Here is an 18,499-nt window from a genome sequence, read left to right as displayed (position 1 = left end):
CCAGCCCATTTCATAGATGGGGCCCTGGACTGAATGAAAGGGATAGAGCAAGCTAAGCACCAGCACGCATGCATTAGTCCATTGCTCTCTGCTCCTGACTGTAATGTGTGTAATCCTTTCTCTTGGGCTTTTGCTGCTGCGACTTCTCCATAATGATAAACAGTGACCTGGAACTGTGAGCTAAAACAAACCTTCTCTCTCTCCATTGCTTTTATCCAGATATTTTGTCACAGTCACAGGAAGTGAAGCTAAGCCATCCCACATACCCAGTGTCTGTCATGTCTCTCATGTGCTTATTGGAGCTAGTTGCTTGTTGGAGCTAATGCATTGTTTGCAGGTGTTCACCTTGAGAATCTACTGGAACTGCTCCGTAACATGCCACTAGGGAAGTCAGATTTGTAAAACATCTCATTTCCCCTGATTTGCTAGTTTAGTTAGTAGCCATTTGTTTCTAACACTGTCTCCCATAGACTTAAGTTCATATAAGATTTATACTAATAGTCACTCTAAAAGTACCCAGCCCTTCTACACCCCACATCTCAAAGTACTTTGTCCCTTCTTAAACATATCACTGAGTGTATAAAGCTGAACATTTTCATGAAAACCCTCCCATTAAGATCAGAAATCTTTAAGCCAGTACCAGACAATGATGACCTATCTTAATCCTGGGATTTCCTACTGAGAAGGTAGCAGTAATAGATTTGAATCATGGTTTTTATAAAATACCTGGGTTTTGTTTGTTTGTTCTCACTTGGACTTTCCATCTTGAAAGAGTTGGGTGGATTCTTGCCTTAATTAAATACCCATTCATTTGATTTCAGTGGTACAGGCATGGACGGGAAGAAATGCAGCGTGTGGATGTTTCTACCTCTTGTATTCACTTTGTTCACTTCAGCTGGCTTGTGGATAGTGTGAGTATACTTAGTTAGTAATTTAAGGCTTCTAGTGTAATATAGAGAAAATCCAAGTTTTGGTACTAGGCCATAGTTATATAAATATATTTATGAGTAACATATTATATATATATATATATGTATATATATATATCAAATGGTTAGTTTTTAAAATAAATAGATGTACTAAGTCAACTTTACTAAAGTCTCCATTTTTTCTCAACCTTTATTACTTAAAGTAAAATAACAAACCTGAATAATAAATTATTTAAAATAGCTAAGTCTGTCTTTTTAAAAAACATGTGGTATCCCTGTGATAGCTAGTGATGAAGACTGGTTTTGTTTGTCTTCTCCTTTTCCTTCCTCTCCCCTTTTCACCCTGCCTCCCCACCCATACTCCTTTAACACAGGTCTTACTATGTAGACTAGGCTGGCCTTGAACTTGCAACAGTCCACCAGCCTCTGCTTCCTGCATGTGAAAATTGCAGACATGTGCCACCACACAGCCATTTGTTCTCATGAAGCTTGTCTTTGGTTTTAGGCAGATTCTCACTGTATAGGCTGGTGTGAAGCTTGTTCTGGGATGGCTGGCTTGTACCACTGTAATGCATGTTTTTAAAACTGGTTATATGAGTTCATGTTGCAAGATTTTCTCATTTGACACTCATGTGATGTGGGCTCCATTTACAATCCAGTTGTGACAAGATCTGAGATGTTTATAAAACAGGTATCACTACACTGGAAGGCCTGGCTTACCACCAAAAACAAGTTCCCATAGTTGCTGATTTCAATCAACAGTTGTCTTAAGAAAACTCATGAAGAATGGTTTCACTGGACTGGGGCTGTAGGTCAGTGAGTGCTTGGATAGACCATGGACTCTGTCATAGCTACTGTCCTATTGCTATGAGAAAACTCCGTTTCTTACACAAGAAAGCATTTGATTCAGGGCTTCCAGTTTCAGAGAGTTAGAGTTCATGATTGCAGAGCAAGGGCATAGAGACTGGAAAAGTTGGGAACCCACATCTTCATCTGCAAGTAGGAAGTAGAGAGAATCAGATGGTTTGGTGTGAGTCCTTTGAGCCTCACAGGACACATCTCAGAGACACCTCCCTCCACAAGACCACACCTTCTAATCCTTCCCAAACAGTTCCACCAACTGGGGGCCAAGTCTTCATTCTAATTTAAACCACCACAGGCTTGATTACCAGGAGGGGGGAAAACAGAAAAGGAAAAATGGTAGTCAAACATTCCTGAGTAATTTTATTAAGCTTATAATGTTTATTCCCCACCCCCAGTTCTCAGATTATAATTATCTGTTAGTTTGGGGTCTCTCTTTTCAGGAGATTTTTAATTATGCGTATGTCTCTGTGGGTATGTGCCTGTGAGTGCAGATGCATGTAGAGGCTGGAGGCATCAGATTCCCCTGGAGCTGCAGATACAGGAGTTGTGAGCTACCTGACATGGGGCCTGAGAACAGAACTCAGGTCCACTAGAAGAACAGCGCATGCACTTACCTCCTGAGCCACATCCCCAAGTCCTGATAATCACAGCCTTTGAGCTTTAAATCACTAGTGACCTTTGGGAAAAGAATTGCAATTGGCTTGGTTGTGGTGATGCACACCTATAATCCCACACTCGTAAGGCTGAACGCAGGAGGATCATAGGTTTTAGGCTAGCCTGAGCTACATAACAAATCCCAGGCCAGCTAGTGCTACAGTGGGATCCTGTTCCCAAAGAAAAATAAATGTAGTTAAAGATCTTTTTCTGTTTTCTGGTTAGTTGGTTGGAGTTTTTGAGAGTCTCATGTAGCCCTGGCTGGTCTTGCACTCCCTATGTAGACAAGGATAATCTTGAATTCCTGATCCTACTACCTCCATCTTCCAAATATTGGAAATACAGTTGTACATGTGCAAACATGCCTTGCTCAAGAGCATTTTCTTGGAAAATAATGGATATGACATATATCCACAATATAGATAAATTAGATATTTAACCGGATTAAAATGAGAAACAATTCTTAGGGTTTTGTTTTTGTTTTTTGTTTGTTTGTTTTATAAACTGGTCATTCTTTCTTGCTAGGTACTTTATAGCTGTGGAAGATGACAAAATTTTGCCATTAAATTCAGCTGCAAGGTAAAGATTACACCTAGAGAATTCACTTTTCCCCTCATAGAGTTAGCAGCGACTTTGCCTTAACCTGTGCCTCCTGTGTTTTTTGTTATCTAGGAAATCTGGTGCGAAGCATGCCCCGTACATCAGGTAACTCTGATTCTGCCTGACCTGTTGAACTTAAGGAAAGTCCATGTCAGATCCACGAAGTTACAGATTTGAGTGGCCAGCCTCTAAGGCTCCGTCTTTTTCCAGTTTTGCAGGCGACGATCCTCCTGCGAGCTGTGTGTTCAGTCAAGTCATGAACATGGCCGCCTTCCTAGGTAAGATGAACAGGAGCAGTGCTTTGTGGGCCCTGCTACATTTCTGTTTTAAATCCTCCTGAGTCCATATCAAAACCATGGGGAACCTGGCTGATAATATAGTGTCGTATCCGTGTGCTGAAGGCAGCTTTTTATTGTAAGGGCCATTTCCCCCTCATAAATCCTTCTGCATTGGCTTCTTTCCCGGCCCTCGTCCCTTTACCATTGTCATCTGGTTCTTCACACTCTGAACTTCATTTCTTTGGCTGTGTGAGATAATACATTTCACATGTCATAAAATCCTGCTGAGACGGTGATAGGATACCACGTGGTACCTTTGAAGAGGATGCCTTATTTATTATTTCCTTCCCTGACGAAGGTGGGTGTAGCAGGCTTACTTTCGGGCAACCAGTCAGCCCCCAAATCATGACATGGAGACTTATTATTAGTTATGAATCCTGGGCCTTACCTTATGCTTGTCCCACTAGCTCTTGTAACAAATTTAACCTGTTTCTCTCCCTCTACATTTTGCCTTGTGGCTTTTCACCCTTCTTTTATTCCTGCTTGCTCCATGTCTGGCTGGCTGGCTGGCCCCGGTGTGTCCCTCTTTTTTTCATTTGTTCTCTCCTTCTCTTCTCTCTCTTCGTACTTATTCTCTCTGCCCACCAGCCCCGCCTATCCCTCCTCTGCCTAGCTATTGGCCATTCAGTTTTTTATTAGACCAATCAGGTGACTTAGGCAGGCAAGGTGAAACAGCAATGCTTCTTGACATAATTAAACAAATGCAACACACCTTTACATAGTTAAGGTAATATTCCATAACAGTGGGAAAGTAGGTAGACTCTGTGATGCATATCTCCATTAACACTGACCCTAGAATGACCTCTCCTGTGTGCCCACATACATGTCAAGCTGCCATGTGAAAAAGTAGTTTTAAGAAAAAGTACAATTTCTTCCAGGCCCAAGACCCTCCTTTAACATCCTGTCCCCTAGGATCTGAAGGTACTTACAGGACCCTGCCAGTCCTCTGGAGATGGTGAGAACCAGACATGCTCTTTTCTCTTGCTGAATCTACTTTGTATAGCCTTTCCTCCAAGCCAGGCCTTCTGGGCATCTTGTCAGCCATCTGTCATTGTTGGCATGCTGTAGGGAGAGGACCAGGAACAGCACAACACCCCTGAGTTTTTGAAGGAACATTTTTGGTTGGTTTTTTTTTTTTTTTTTTTTTTTTTTTTTGGACAGTGAGACTTCCATTGCTAGCAAAAGATACAGCTAGATAGCACTGCAAAGTCAGCCCCAGCTTCTGTCATCCTTATCCCCTATATCCAGACAGCTCATTACCTATAGAGCCTTCCCTCTCTACTCCAAAACAATTTGCTACTCATACCTAATGTTTGCCTCCATCCCCCACCCCCCACCCCGACACACACACATACTTTGAGATAGGGTTTTATGTAGCCCAGGCTAGCCTTAAACTCACTATGTAACTATGAGGATGACCTTGAACTTCTGATCTTCCTACTTCTACCTTCCAAGTTCTGGGATTGCAGGCATGTACCACCATGCCCAGTTTCTGTGGTTCCGGAGATAAAATCCAGAGCTTTGGGCATGGTGGGCAAACATTCTACCAATTGACCCATGTCTCCAGCCTCGAGTGTATTATATCATCATCATCATCATCATCATTATTCCTCCCACCTCCTCCTCCTCCTCGAAACAGGATCTAATTTAGCACAGGCTAGCCTTGAATTGACTATGTAGCAGATGACTTTAAACTCCTGCTTTTCCTGCCTCCATCTCCCAGGCATTGGATTAAAGCCATGTATACTTTTTAAAGATTTATTTATTTCTAATGTATGTATATAACTTGTGTCTACATGCATGTATGTGCACCACCTGCATGCCTGGAACTCACGGAAGTTAGAAGGGGGTGTCAGATGCCCTGGAACTGGAGCTTCTGACAGTTGTGAAGCCACAGGGTGGGTGCTGGAATCAAACCAGGTCCCCTGCAAGAACAGCAAGTGCTCTTAACTGCTACACCATCTCTCCAGCCCCCATGTATACTTTTAAAAAAATGTTTAGGAAAGGGAAGACCTGTCAAACTCACTGGAAGATTGTTGGTCCAATATGCAACACGGGCAGAATCTCAGTTGGTCCAACAAGCTTAAACCATGAGAAACATGAAGAACACATTCAGAGAGGGACTCTGAAGTTCATAAAGGTTTTCCCTGGAGCTAAATGTATTTTTGTTAATGCCTTTTCCTGCCCAGGTCATGATGCTGGATCACTGACTCCTTAAAGCAGCCTTTCCTTCTAGCCCTTGACCACGAGGGTTTCTGTGTCTCAGATGGTCACAATATTTAAGGACACGGCACTCAGCAGAAAGTACCTATGTGTGACCAGGATTGGTCTTCCCAGCCTTTAGCCTAATAACTGCCAGCTTTACACTCCTTTTCTCCTCTCCTCTCTTGACACATGTTCTAAAAAACACCCAAGCCCAGGCATGGTGGCCCGTGCCTTTAAACCCAGAAATCTGAAGGGAGAAGCAAATGGATACCTGAATTCAGGGACAGCCTGGTCTACATAGTGAGTTGCCGGCCAAGCTGGGCCTCTGCCTACAAATAAGCAGGTAATAAATAAATAACCCAGTAAGTTCACTCATACCATGGCCTAAGTGGCTACTAACAAATTCTTGCAGTTAACAGAGCACAAAGCCCAAGAGTGAACCTGAATTGCAGGGCCGGGGCCTTCCACAGACCCCTCTGCGATCATGGCGCACAGGCCTACAGGCTGACAACCTCTGCCTTGAGCATCCCCTAGGGCCAATGCAGACATTAACAGCCGTGATGTCTACCCCAGAGCCATGGCTGAGTACTCTCCAAACACTGCTTCATTTCATCACAACACACAGGAGTCGGCCTACATACAAACACTGTCATAGACTGTCTTCCACTGGGCTTTAAAGAAACCAGTGAGCATGCTGCAAGCTACACGTTGTCTCCTTTGCATTCTGTGGACAAATTGATATTTCCCAGTAGTCTTGGGTGTAGGATCTAAAAATGGCCAGTTTGCACACTTCACAAGTCACGCCGTCACGAAGCCTGTGATTAACCAATTATAAAAAAGTTTGCAGACATGAGCAGTGCGAGCGAAGCCCCTCTTCCAGGTGACATCCATCTCCATCTGATTCTCTCCCTCTCTCTGCTCCACCAAGAAGCAATTAAGCTTGTACCAGCTTTTGCTGGAAGGTATCACAGCAGCCAGCGCTCAATCTTTATTATCTCTCATCATGTTTGATGCCATCTGGTAGACACAAAACTGATTAAGATGAGTGTTCAGTGAGAGCAAAGCAGCAATTATTTATTTATCAACTCTGGGAGTGGGAAAGAATCCATTTCTTACTAAAGATTATTGCTATATATGGTGGGCACTTTCTTCTCCCCTGGCCGGTCCCTGATAGACCTCAGGCTACCACTTCTATGCTCTCCAACTGCCTTTAAAAATAGCTTTTGCTGCTTACAAGTCACTGTTTTTGACAGCAGTATGGAGTGTAATTTATAGTCTAAAAAGGGGGGGTCCATGTGGCGTTTATTAAAATTAGTTACCAAAGATCTTTTATCTTTTTGACAGGCTAATCAAAGATTAAATGCTGGCTTATTTTCTTCACAGAATTAGGTACATTCTTCGTCCTAAATGTACACTTTCCACTAGGGGGAAGGACCCAAGACAAATGGTGTCAAAAGGAACATTTTCCCCTGGCTGGGGAAAATGTGAGGGTAAAGATAATCTACGTAGTTTCTGTTACCTAATGTGACTGCTTCCCTCTTTCAGACAAAACATGCTGGCTGTCCTGCTTTACCACAGCGTAAATAGGAATCATTGATACATACACAGCAAAGCCAACAAAAGGAAACAAATAGAAATTGGCCAGGTGCTGACTCAGGACTTCGATGAGGAGATGCCATTCTGAGTTTCTGACTTGGAAACTCAAATCAGCTTTTAAACATTTCATTTTTAAAAGTCAGCTATGTTTCTACTTATGTTCTGTTTAAAATATAGGAGAAAATTAGGGGCTGGAGAGATGGCTCAGAGATTAAGAGCACTGGCTGCTCTTTCAGAGGTCCTGAGTTCAATTCCCAGCAACCACGTGATGGCTCACAACATCCGTAATGAGATCTGCTGCCTTCTTTGGGTCTGCAGGGACACATGCAGACAGAATACTGTATACATAATAAATAAATACATTTAAAAAAAAAGAAAGAAAAGAAAATTAGACAGGGGACACAGATAACAACAAACTTATAGAGACTAAAAATAGCAGAGGAGTAGATTTTAAAGTTCTTTTTCAAAGGTGGGCATGGTGGCACACGCCTTTAATCCCAGTACTTAGGCAGAGGCAGGCTAATCTCTATGAGTTCGAGGCCAGCATGGTCTACAGCATGGATTACATACAGGACAGCCAGGACTACAAATGAAAAAACAAAACAACCCCCCAAAAAAATCAATAAAAGTTCTTTTTCTAAAACTGTTAATAAAAATCTAAATTTTTTTTCCATCTTACTGATTGGGTCAGTGTTGGGGGGGGACCGGGGTGGGGGGGGGTTGGACAGGGACGGGGAGAGAGACAACTTGCACATGTCACAATGTGCATGGAGGTCAGAGGACAACTTTTTTTAAAGATTTTATTTATTTATTATATATACAACATTCTACTTCCATGTATATCTTCACACCAGATGAGGGCACCGGATCTCATAAGGGATGGTTGTGAGCCACCATGTGGATGTTGGGAATTGAACTCAGGACCTCTGGAAGAGCAGTCAGTGCTCTTAACCTCTGAGCCATCTCTCCATCCCCAGAGGACAACTTTTAAAAGTTAATTTTCTGCTGAGATGTGAGTCCTGGGGATTGAACTCAGGTTGCTAGGTTTGGTGGCAAGTGTCTTTACCAAGCCATCTCACTAGCCCCAAATTGAACATTTTTAATGAAAAATAAAAGTATATTAATCTATTAGGGGCTGGAGAGATGGCTCAGCTGTTAAGAGTACTGACTGCTCTTCCTGAGGACCAGGGTTCAAATCCCAGCAGCCACATGGTGGTTCACAACTATCCAGTCGTAGGGAATCTGACACCCTCTTCTGACCACTGCAGGTACTACAGGAGGTGTGTGGTACACAGACACACATGCAGGCAAAAAACATAAAAACAGTAACTTCTTAAAGTTTTAAAGTATATCTATTGGTCAGAAAGTAGCTGTGGTGAGAAGTCAGAATATATCATCTGAAGATGCCTTTGAAATGGTCATATTCCTAGAAGTTACTTTTATGAAGTTATAACTTGATCACTATTTGGTGAACATTGACCTTTTTAACAGATAATTTTGACTGGAGGCAGATTCAGATCATAAATTCCTATAAAGCCAAATCTTCATTAATTCCATCTTTCTAACTAGAATTTATATTAAAGGGAGAGATGGTCTCTTGCCTGATTAGTATAGAGGTAGGTGAAAAGGGCAAAGCCTGGTATTCGGAATATAACTGTCGACACTGGGTGAAATTATTATATTCAAATAGATTTCTGTTCATGAGAAAGTGGCTTCTCACCCATATTCCAAATAGGAGGACACTGCTTCCAGGAGGTGAACAAGCCCATGTCTCTCTGCAAGACATGCATAGTGTCTAAAGTAGCTCAAATCCTCCCTGCTGCCAAGGGAGGGATACCCTGCCAGTTAGGTCAGTGTGAGGAGCCATTTTGGGATCTGGGTTTAGGGTGTAGGCTAAAGTTCTAGCACAATATGTCCCACAAATTTAAATGTCCAGCAGAGAGTTTCCAGGGAAATACTTTTCGCTACTTGTCTTGTAAAAATATCAAATGTGATAGGTTTGTGTTTTGTCCCCCTGCCATGACATCATACAGTGTTAATTAGCAAGTGTTCCCACAGGGCCCTGGGCTGAGCTCCTCGGTCCTCATATATGGCTTCTTTATTAGCTCTCCCTGTAATTAACACTCTCCCAACTTCTTCCTGTTTGCAGCCTAAAATTGAATATAGCATCATGCTTATTCTCATCCCATAGGATACAGTTGTAATTAATAGACTTCTGTCATAACTCCAGTGATAATTGGTTGGAGAACTCTTGTCAACTTAGTTGTTCTCTGATCAATCATAGACCTTGGCTGGAACGTGTACCAAAAGCTATATCAGGATGAATATTTTGCAGTTTTGTAAATCATGGTTTATCCATATTTTGATTACAAAATCCAGATGTGAATCATGTTTTATTCCCATTGCTGGGAATGGGAATGAGTCAGAGGTACGTATAGACACAGTGAAGTCTAGCAACCTGGGAAATGCAAACATGTGGATGGCTTTTCTCTATTAATGGCTAGAGAGATGAAGGTCTAGAGCCAAGGTTAAACCCTTAGTAAACAATTTAATTGCTATATAAATGGGGGAGTTTCTGCTGAAATATAACATCAAAATAGTCATAGGAAGTCATTATTACATTCCCTTATAGGTAGATATGATTTAAATTAATTGCCAATTATCTTTCATCATTTATAGACTAACATATGTATACATGTATACATACACACACATATGAAGCTGTCTCTGCACTAAGTAATAAAAGGTGATTTTTTTTAGGTCAGTGGCTTGAGTGTGGACTGTCCCCAAGGCCTCTATTAGAAATGGTGCTTGAAATATGACTTCCCCCATTCTGCCTTTACATTCTCAAATCACTTTTTTAAAGTGTCCTTTTTAAAAATGAGTGATTAATATCATTTGAAAGAATTAATTTTTAGTGAATGCAGTTTATCCAGATGTGGTAACCTTGTACTCATTCCCGTGTCTTCTATCTTTTCTAACACTGCTGTAAGCTGAACGAGGCTGATCAGCAAGTCTCAGCCATGTTCTTTGTCCCCGTGTCCTTTGCTTGGTGCTGTGCCTCTGCAGTACTCCCCCAGGCCAGTCTCTCCTTTGTCAGTCTTACCTTGAGAAACCTGAGAACTTTCATCCTCACACTGCTGGAAGGGTCACATTCAGCCTGGATGTGGCATGTCCCCTCTGATTCCCCGAAAGTTAAGAATAATAAGACATCTGAAAAGTTGCAGCATTGAGTGAAGTTTCTTTTTCTGCTTTTGTTTTTGTTTTTCAAGACAGGGTTTCTCTGTGTAGCTTTGGAGCCTCTCCTAGCACTCACTCTGTAGACCAGGCTGGCCTCGAACTCACAGAGATCCGCCTGCCTCTGCCTCCTGAGTGCTGGGATTAAAGGCATGCGCCCCTAACGCCTGGCGGAAAGTTTCTTTGAAAGTTGTCCATCTGTCTGTCAAGAACTACAGGCAACTGAGGAATTCTGAGTGTGGGGAAATAGCTTTCCTCAGGGAAGAGCACACGATTTGGTTATCCAATTCCAAATGGTCAGCCTTGAAAACATGTATGCAAGTAGCATTATGCAGACCAAGCAGGTTGTATTTATGTATTTAAGAATGTGCATATATGTGTATATATACATATGCATATATATATTCACATATCTATGCACACATATATGTGTCTAACAATGATTAAGGAAGAAAGGAAGCCATGAGTTTATAAGATGGGAGGGTTTGGGGGGAGGAAACAGGAGAAAATGACATAAATATATTATAACCTCAAAAAAATAAAAGAAAAAATAGAGAAAACTTTTCTGTGGTGAGATTTAAAATGTGCTGTGAGAGACACACATGGTAACACATGCCTTAATCCCACCATTCAAGAGGCTAAGAGAGCAGGATCCTGAATTTGAGCCTGGACTACATACTGAGTTCCTGGCAAGCCTGAGCTATATACTGAGTTTCCAGGCCAGCCTGGGCTGCATAGCAAGACCTTGTCTCAGAAAAGGTTTTCAACGGGTCTTTTTTTTTTTTCTTCTTTTACATATTATGGTTTTAGACTTCTGCCTTAGTCTAGGCACATTGTTTATATTCTTTAATTTTAAGATTTGTTTTTTTCCAGCCCTTGTGGTAGCTGTTCTGCGCTTCATCCAGCTGAAACCAAAGGTTCTAAACCCATGGCTGAATATTAGTGGATTGGTGGCGCTGTGTCTGGCTTCCTTTGGAATGACCTTACTTGGTAATTTCCAGGTACTTCCTCTGCTTTTTCGCCTCCCTCACATGCTGGTAAGATTATTCACTTCTAGATTTTGGCAGCCTGAGTTATAGTCTCCGTATGACCCATATAATTCTGCATGAACTTCAGAAACAAGTAAACACTTTGCACTTTGATTCCTCATCTGTTATCCTCAGGGTCTTCATGCCTGTTCTTGCATGAAGTGCTCACTGCAGATGCAGATGGCATGACGAACAGGGGAGGTATCCCAGAACAGCTGTGTGTTTCCTAAAAGGATGTCTTTACAGAGTGTTTCACACTTTCTTCATTATAAATCGTATCTCAGTGTGCTTCTAGAAAATTACTAAGATCACTGCCTCTTGATAATTAAACACTGGCTGACCGTATTTGATGGAAGTACACATTTCAGAATAGCAAGTTCCCATGACGGGAAGCCCAGCATTTCTCCAGAATCCCTGACTCATCCTCCTGGAATTCAGAAGCCCCCCCCCGCCCCCGCCCCCGCCCCAGCACACCTGGAAGAGTGGCTTCCTTTGCCAATATGACATCTTCCTCTTGTTCTGAACTGAATGGCTTTATTTCCACAGTTGGCTGATTTCCCTGCTTCCATTAACTCCACACTGTAGTCCACCCTTCACTTGCTACAAACTTCTCTTGTGAGCAAATGAGAGACATATCTGGTCCAAATGATATAGGCACTGAAGGCCCTCGGCATTCTAGTGAGCACATGGTTGTGTTCTTTCCAAAACACACTCATGGGTTTTCTATGGCTCTTTCTCCTTCTAACCCTCACTCTTACTGATTCACTCAACCAGGATCGTCTATTCCTCAAGACCTCACCTTGACACACATTTCTTGCATTGTGAGTGGTTTGGCATTCCCATTCCGTATCAAGCTGAATGAGCTTATTGCCTAGGATAATAAATGATCAAGAGCGTATCTATTGAGATTGTTACCGAGTTCTTGGTGGTGGCCTGTGCTATGCTGCCTGCCTGTGCTGCAGATGTAGGCATAGCTTAAAGTAAATACCATTGGCTCCACCAGGGCTCTGAGCACTGATGAGTAGTCAAGTGTGTGCTTCATCCTGAAGTCCTAGAAGAATCCCAGAGATGGGTGGTCTTGAAGAATGACAAAATATAAAGCTATGAATGATGACACTCAATATGAAGAACCCTTGCTGGAGTATCTGCAAGAATCAACCCTCTGGAGCGTGGCATAAGAAACGTTTCAATCGCTGCCCCTTTTTATAAATTTATGCAAGTCTGAACCATATGGCAGTATTACTTTTTTTTTTTTTTTTTTTTTTTTGGTTTTTTGAGACAGGGTTTCTCTGTGGCTTTGGAGGCTGTCCTGGAACTAGCTCTTGTAGACCAGGCTGGTCTCGAATCACAGAGATCCGCCTGCCTCTGCCTCCCAAGTGCTGGGACTAAAGGCGTGCACCACCACCGCCTGGCTTTTTTTTTTTTTAATTAATTTATTTATTTATTTGTTTGTTTTCAGTATTACCTATTTTAAAATCAGGAAAAATACTGACAATAAATGAAATGGGTTGCATTTGAAATGAGAAATGGATTTCCTGGAAGTGAAATTTAACTCGAGAAATCATTATTTTAAGTAAAATTTGAAAACATACCTTTCAAATTATGAGGGGGAAAGTGCCTTCCTAGCGGTGGGGGGAGGGGCACTACAAACCAAAAAAATAGAAAAATTATAAGGGAAAAGTAATACTGGTTTGATACAATGCTATGGCAACACTGTCAAACACCTGAGGGTAATGTATAGTTCTAAAATAATAGTAGTTTAAAGCCTGTCTCTTCAGCAGGTTTCATTTTTTTTTGTATGTGCACTTAAAATGCAGATAATTTCAAATGGAGTTTTCAGCAATGAGCGCCTTTTGTAAAGTAGCTAGGTAATGATTCACTGAGTTCATTACATCTCTAACAACCAACTGAAATAATCCAAATGAGTCTCAGTCTCCAGACTCCGCAGAAGCCTTGAGTATGGATCTTCAGACACAGCCATTCTTTAATGGCCTATGGATCTGGCTGATACTCAGAGTTTACAGTTTTCTTTATTACTATAGGAAAACAAAACCCAGAGAATTCCTATTAACACCAAGTAGGTTGAGTTCCATAGACAGGCCAGTTGTCCCAAGATATATCCCTGTGTGCCTATCAAATCTTCAGACTGGCAATTCTCAGTAAGCAAGCACACAGTTGCATCCATCCAAGCTTCCTTCTTTCAGCTTGGAAAGCAGAGTCTGCAATGTGTACTCATAGAAACTTGACATTTCCCTTTTTATGTAATTCTCCTGGTTTTTAATTTCCTTTTCTTAAAAGCTTTTTCTGAAAAAATAGATTCAGGAAGTGGATCCCTGCCTCCTGTAGGGTTTTCTAAACAAATGTTTTTAAGTTTGGGAAAACCTGTTTCTTTTTCTCCCCCTCTGTAGCTTTTCACCATTTGAGAATCGACACAAAGTCAGTAGAGATTAAAAAAAAGTCTAATTTTTCCAAGCTTTCTGGCCTCACTGTTGAGAGGTTCTTTTCCCATCTTTCCCTCGTATTTTCATTAGTCCACACATTTCAAAAATGAGCTCCACATGGCTTCTCTTTTCCCTAGCTCACAAATGATGAAGAAATCCATAATGTGGGAACATCTTTGACCTTTGGGTTTGGCACATTGACCTGCTGGATACAGGCTGCATTGACACTCAAAGTCAATATCAAGAATGAAGGACGGAGAGTTGGAATTCCACGAGTCATCCTGTCAGCTGTTATCACTCTCTGTGTAGTCCTGTGTATCCTTTAAAGGCTCTTTGCCAGGGACAATAGAACACAGGTAAGTTTTATATGCAGAAGGAGAGACTATTACCCTCCCTGGTGTGTAGAAAAACTGTCAGATCAAAGAGTGTCAAACCAAAATGCCATAATGAATCTATCACTTTGTATGCTAGCTTTAAAAATGAATAGCCGGGAGCTAAGAGATGACCTGGTGGTCAAGAGCGGGACTGCTCTTATGGAGGACTGGAGTTTGATTTCCAGTACCTGCATGATAACTCCAGATAAAGGGTATCCAACATCTGCTTCTGACCTCCTCAGGTACTGGGCACACTAGGGGAATACATACATACTTGTAGACAAAACACTCATACACAAAAAAAAAAACAAAAATCTTTTAAGAATAAATAAATTAAAACTAATAGGTATGGTGGAGCACAGGTGTAATCCCAGAACCTGGCAGGTGAAGTCAAGAGAATTGAGAATTTAAGATCATCCTTGGCTACATGGTGAGTTCAAGGCTACATTGACTACATCAAACCCTGTCTCAAAAATAAAAGTAACTTAAATTTTTTTTTTAAAGTATAAAATCGGGGGCTGGAAAGATGGCTCAGAGGTTAAAAGCACTGATTGCTCTTCCAGAGGTCCTAAGTTCAATTCCCAACAACCGCATGGTGGCTCACAACCATCTGTCATGAGATTTGGTGCCCTCTTCTGGCCTGAAGGGATACATGGAGGTAGAATGTTGTATACATAATAAATAAATCTTAAAAATAAAGTATAAAATCAGATTTTTACTGAAATCAGTAAAAAATAAAAATCAGCTTTTTGGCCAGGCGTTGGTGGCCCATGCCTTTAATCCCAGCACTTGGGAGGCAGAGGCAGGCGGATCTTTGTGAGTTCAAGGCCAGCCTGGTCTAGAGCGAGTGCCAGGATAGGCTCCAAAGCTACACAGAGAAACCCTCTCTCAAAAAACCAAAATAAAATAAAATAAATCAGCTTTTATTCCTAGTAATCTGGGGAATAATGGCTCAGGCCCCATCCACACCCTGAGGTCACCTCACCTGCCCATTAACAAGCAGAAGAAAGGGAAAGCCTTACTCTCTTAAACCCCAGACAAGTCCCACTGCTAGCTAGCACAGGGCTCAGTGACACCACCAGTAACCTGGCCCAGGAGAAGTTGCCACTTCCCATCTGTGTTGGTCCCTTTTCTGTTGCCTATGATAAAATTCCCTAACCAGAAGCAACTTAGAAGATGAAAGGGTTTGTTTTAGCTTACGGATCCAGAGGGTTAGGGTTCATCATGACAGAGAAGGCATGGCAACAGACAGGAAAACCATGATGGCTGGAGCAGGAAGCTGGCTGTTCACACTGTCACCCATACATAGGAAACAGAAAGAACAGAAGCAGGCAAAGCTATAGACCTTCGAAGCCTGCACTCAGTAACATACTCCCTGCAGCAAGACTCCATCTTCTAAGAGTTCTGTAACCTCCCAAAAAGACCAACTGGGGATGGAGTTTTCCAGTGCATGAGCCTATGGTTGGCATTTCTCATTCAAGCCACCACCCACCCCAAACCACCTGTCAGTTACCCAGTGCACAGAGCAGATGAAAAAGGAATCAGCCTTTATTCCTAGTAAGCTGGGAGGAATGGCTCAGGCTCATCTATACCCTATGGTAACCGGTATTTACTCACAGGTTATCCTTAGAAACCAGAAGAAAGGGAGTCGTGCTTCCTACGTGGCCAAGCACAGCTAACAGTTACACGCCTCGGTGATAGTAACCGCCAGTGTTTGCTGGGCATTTATTATGTCTTGCCATCATTGTAAGCACTCAAAATGCATTGATTCTTTTAATTATAGGTTGAGATTTGAAGGTAAGTTAATCTGTCCAGGATGACAAAGATTGTAGCAACCTGATCAAATATGATCAAAGAAATTAAAGTTGCCATTTCCCCAGCGAGTTAGCACTGGTGATGCTTTCTACCCTCAGTCAAAAGATTGTGCACAGACTTGCAGTGACTCTGGGCTGTCAGCCCATGGTTCCAATCCTATTGCATCTGAACATTTGGAAGCCTTAATTGGTATCTGGGTTTCCTGCATCCAGGTTCAGTCAAGGGACCAAAGTTTGCCTGACTTAACTCCACCTGTCCTTTTATTCTCTGAAAGTCCCTGAAGATTTTAGGTCTGTGATTTAAAGATAGAACACAGACACAAGTTCTCAGATGTCTGGGGATGTATCTGATTTTTCTGTATAAGTGTTTTTGGTTTTCAGACTCTTCAGAGTTCACTAAAATATGCTATGAGCTTTTTGCTTTTAGCTCCGATGCTTCCATATACACAATCACATGTATGTGCACATACACTATATATATTACATATGTGCATTTCTTTTATATAGGTGTATATATAGGAATAGGACCATCATGATTTTTATTAGCATTTGTGACTTTTTTAAAGAAGTTTTTAATTTATTTATTTTTATGTGTGTGGCTGTTTTGCCTACATGTATGTGTACGACATTTGTGTCTGGTTTCCTTGGAGTTCAGAAGACAGAGTCATCTCCTGGTACTAGAATTGTGGATGGCTCTGAGCCATTGTGTGGGTGCTGGAAACAATATAATAATGGGCTTAGTAGGGCTGGAAAGATGGCTTGGTGTGGCTAAGAGCCCAGGACCTGAGTTCAGTTCCCAGAATGCACTTGGTGGCTCACAACAATTCATAATTCCAGTTCATGGTGCTACATCACCCTGTTCTGACCATGCAAGTAGTACACATATACACATGCTCACCAGGTAAAATGCATACTTCTTCACATGTGAAGTAAAATGAATCTGTTTAATTTTAAAATTAAAAAGATAACAGGCTTCATTATGGCATTTCATGTATACATAATATATTTTGATCATATTAACCCCTTTTTAGCCCTTTGTCCCTTCCTACTTTTGTGAACCATTTTGTTTTGAGACAAGTTTTCATATAGTACAGCATGACCTCAAACTCACTGTATAATGTTATCCATGAAGCCTGGGTCCTCCTGCCTCTGCTCCCCAAGTGCTGGGGTTACAGGCATATAGCAGTCACTGTATAGATAGGGTAACCAAGTTCTGGGTTACATGTATACACCACTCACTGTGTAGATAAAGTGACCAAATACTGAGGTTACTGGCATACACCACAATACTGGGCTCACTAAGACTTTTTAAGTTGCTTTTCTGCATTTGGTCACAAATGAGACTAACCTATATAGTATCACCTAAAAGAAGAGCAAAGGGGTCATGTTAGCATTGTGACAAAAACACTGTTATATGGAAGTAGCTGTGATTTGAAATGTTCAGCGGAGTAGCAGTTCAGTTGCTACTCACATTTAATCAGGCAGGTGTAGAGTTCAGTGGCTGATTCATGGTCAAGGTGTTTATGCATATCTACCAATTCATATCTGTGTGAGAATGACTGCAGGCAAGTTACCTACTTGGCCTCAGTTTCTTGACTGTCTCTAAAACAGTGATGATAGGATCACTGTGGGGTTGAAGGGATTATCTGTGAAGATATCTAGAAATATACCCAACACAGCACACAACTCAACGTTATCTGATACTGCATGCAAATACCAGGTCCCAGCTAGCTCTGTCGAGTTAATCTTGAGCATGGCCCTGGCTACAGCTTTGCCAGTGATGGGGAGACTGACGTCTGATTACCTTCCTTGACCACTGCTCCGCAGACTTCATCCTCATGGCCCAAGATATCCACATGTATGCAGCCAGGGTCCAATGGGGCCTGGTCATGTGCTTCCTATCATACTTCGGTACCCTGGCTGTGGAGTTCCGGCACTACCGCTATGAGATTGTGTGCTCCGAGTACCAGGAGAACTTCCTGAGCTTCTCAGAGAGCCTGTCAGAAGCTTCTGAATATCAAACCGACCAGGTGTAACCCATCAGTTTGTCCTTGGGGGCGTGGTGGGTGTGGCAGGGAGGGGCCAGGAGGATACACTCACGGGACTTGACACATTGCCTCATGACACGTTTCACACACAGGGGCACATATTCGTGGCCACATTTGCCAAAAGAGCTTTTCAGGGCAGGTTATTTCTTTCATGAAAAGCACAAGCCCTCGTGTGGAAATACACACTATCACACTGAACACATATGCACGACAGAGCCAGGAGCTTGTACATGATCACCTCCCTGTCCCACCCTCATCTTCTTCATGTTTAGAACCTGGCATCTTCCTCCAGCAGAGTATGGCAGGCTGGATGTAACATAAGAATGATACCAACTCCATAAGTCACCTTCAGGTCATAAGGGCCTGGAGTG

General features: G+C 42.0%; 1 protein-coding gene across 2 annotated transcripts; it reads left to right on the top strand.

Moving 5' to 3' along the window:
- The first annotated feature begins 828 nt into the window (after window positions 1-828).
- Tmem150c (transmembrane protein 150C) lies at window positions 829-18,116 on the top strand. Of its 2 annotated transcripts, none has more exons than XM_035452388.1 (7): window positions 829-911; window positions 2,973-3,026; window positions 3,120-3,152; window positions 3,258-3,325; window positions 11,297-11,424; window positions 14,030-14,207; window positions 17,908-18,116. In XM_035452388.1, exons 1-7 carry the CDS (start codon window positions 832-834, stop codon window positions 18,114-18,116), a joined length of 750 nt encoding a protein of 249 aa, XP_035308279.1. In that variant the 5' UTR covers window positions 829-831. The 2 variants fall into 2 exon arrangements, with proteins under 2 accessions (XP_035308279.1, XP_035308278.1); XM_035452387.1 differs by having other exon boundaries at window positions 832-911; window positions 14,030-14,088; window positions 17,996-18,116.
- The last annotated feature ends 383 nt before the right edge of the window (window positions 18,117-18,499 follow it).

This window comes from Cricetulus griseus (assembly GCF_003668045.3).
Source record: "Cricetulus griseus strain 17A/GY chromosome 1 unlocalized genomic scaffold, alternate assembly CriGri-PICRH-1.0 chr1_1, whole genome shotgun sequence".
In the NCBI taxonomy this organism is placed as follows: domain Eukaryota; kingdom Metazoa; phylum Chordata; class Mammalia; order Rodentia; family Cricetidae; genus Cricetulus; species Cricetulus griseus.
This window is presented reverse-complemented; position numbering and strand designations above follow the sequence as displayed.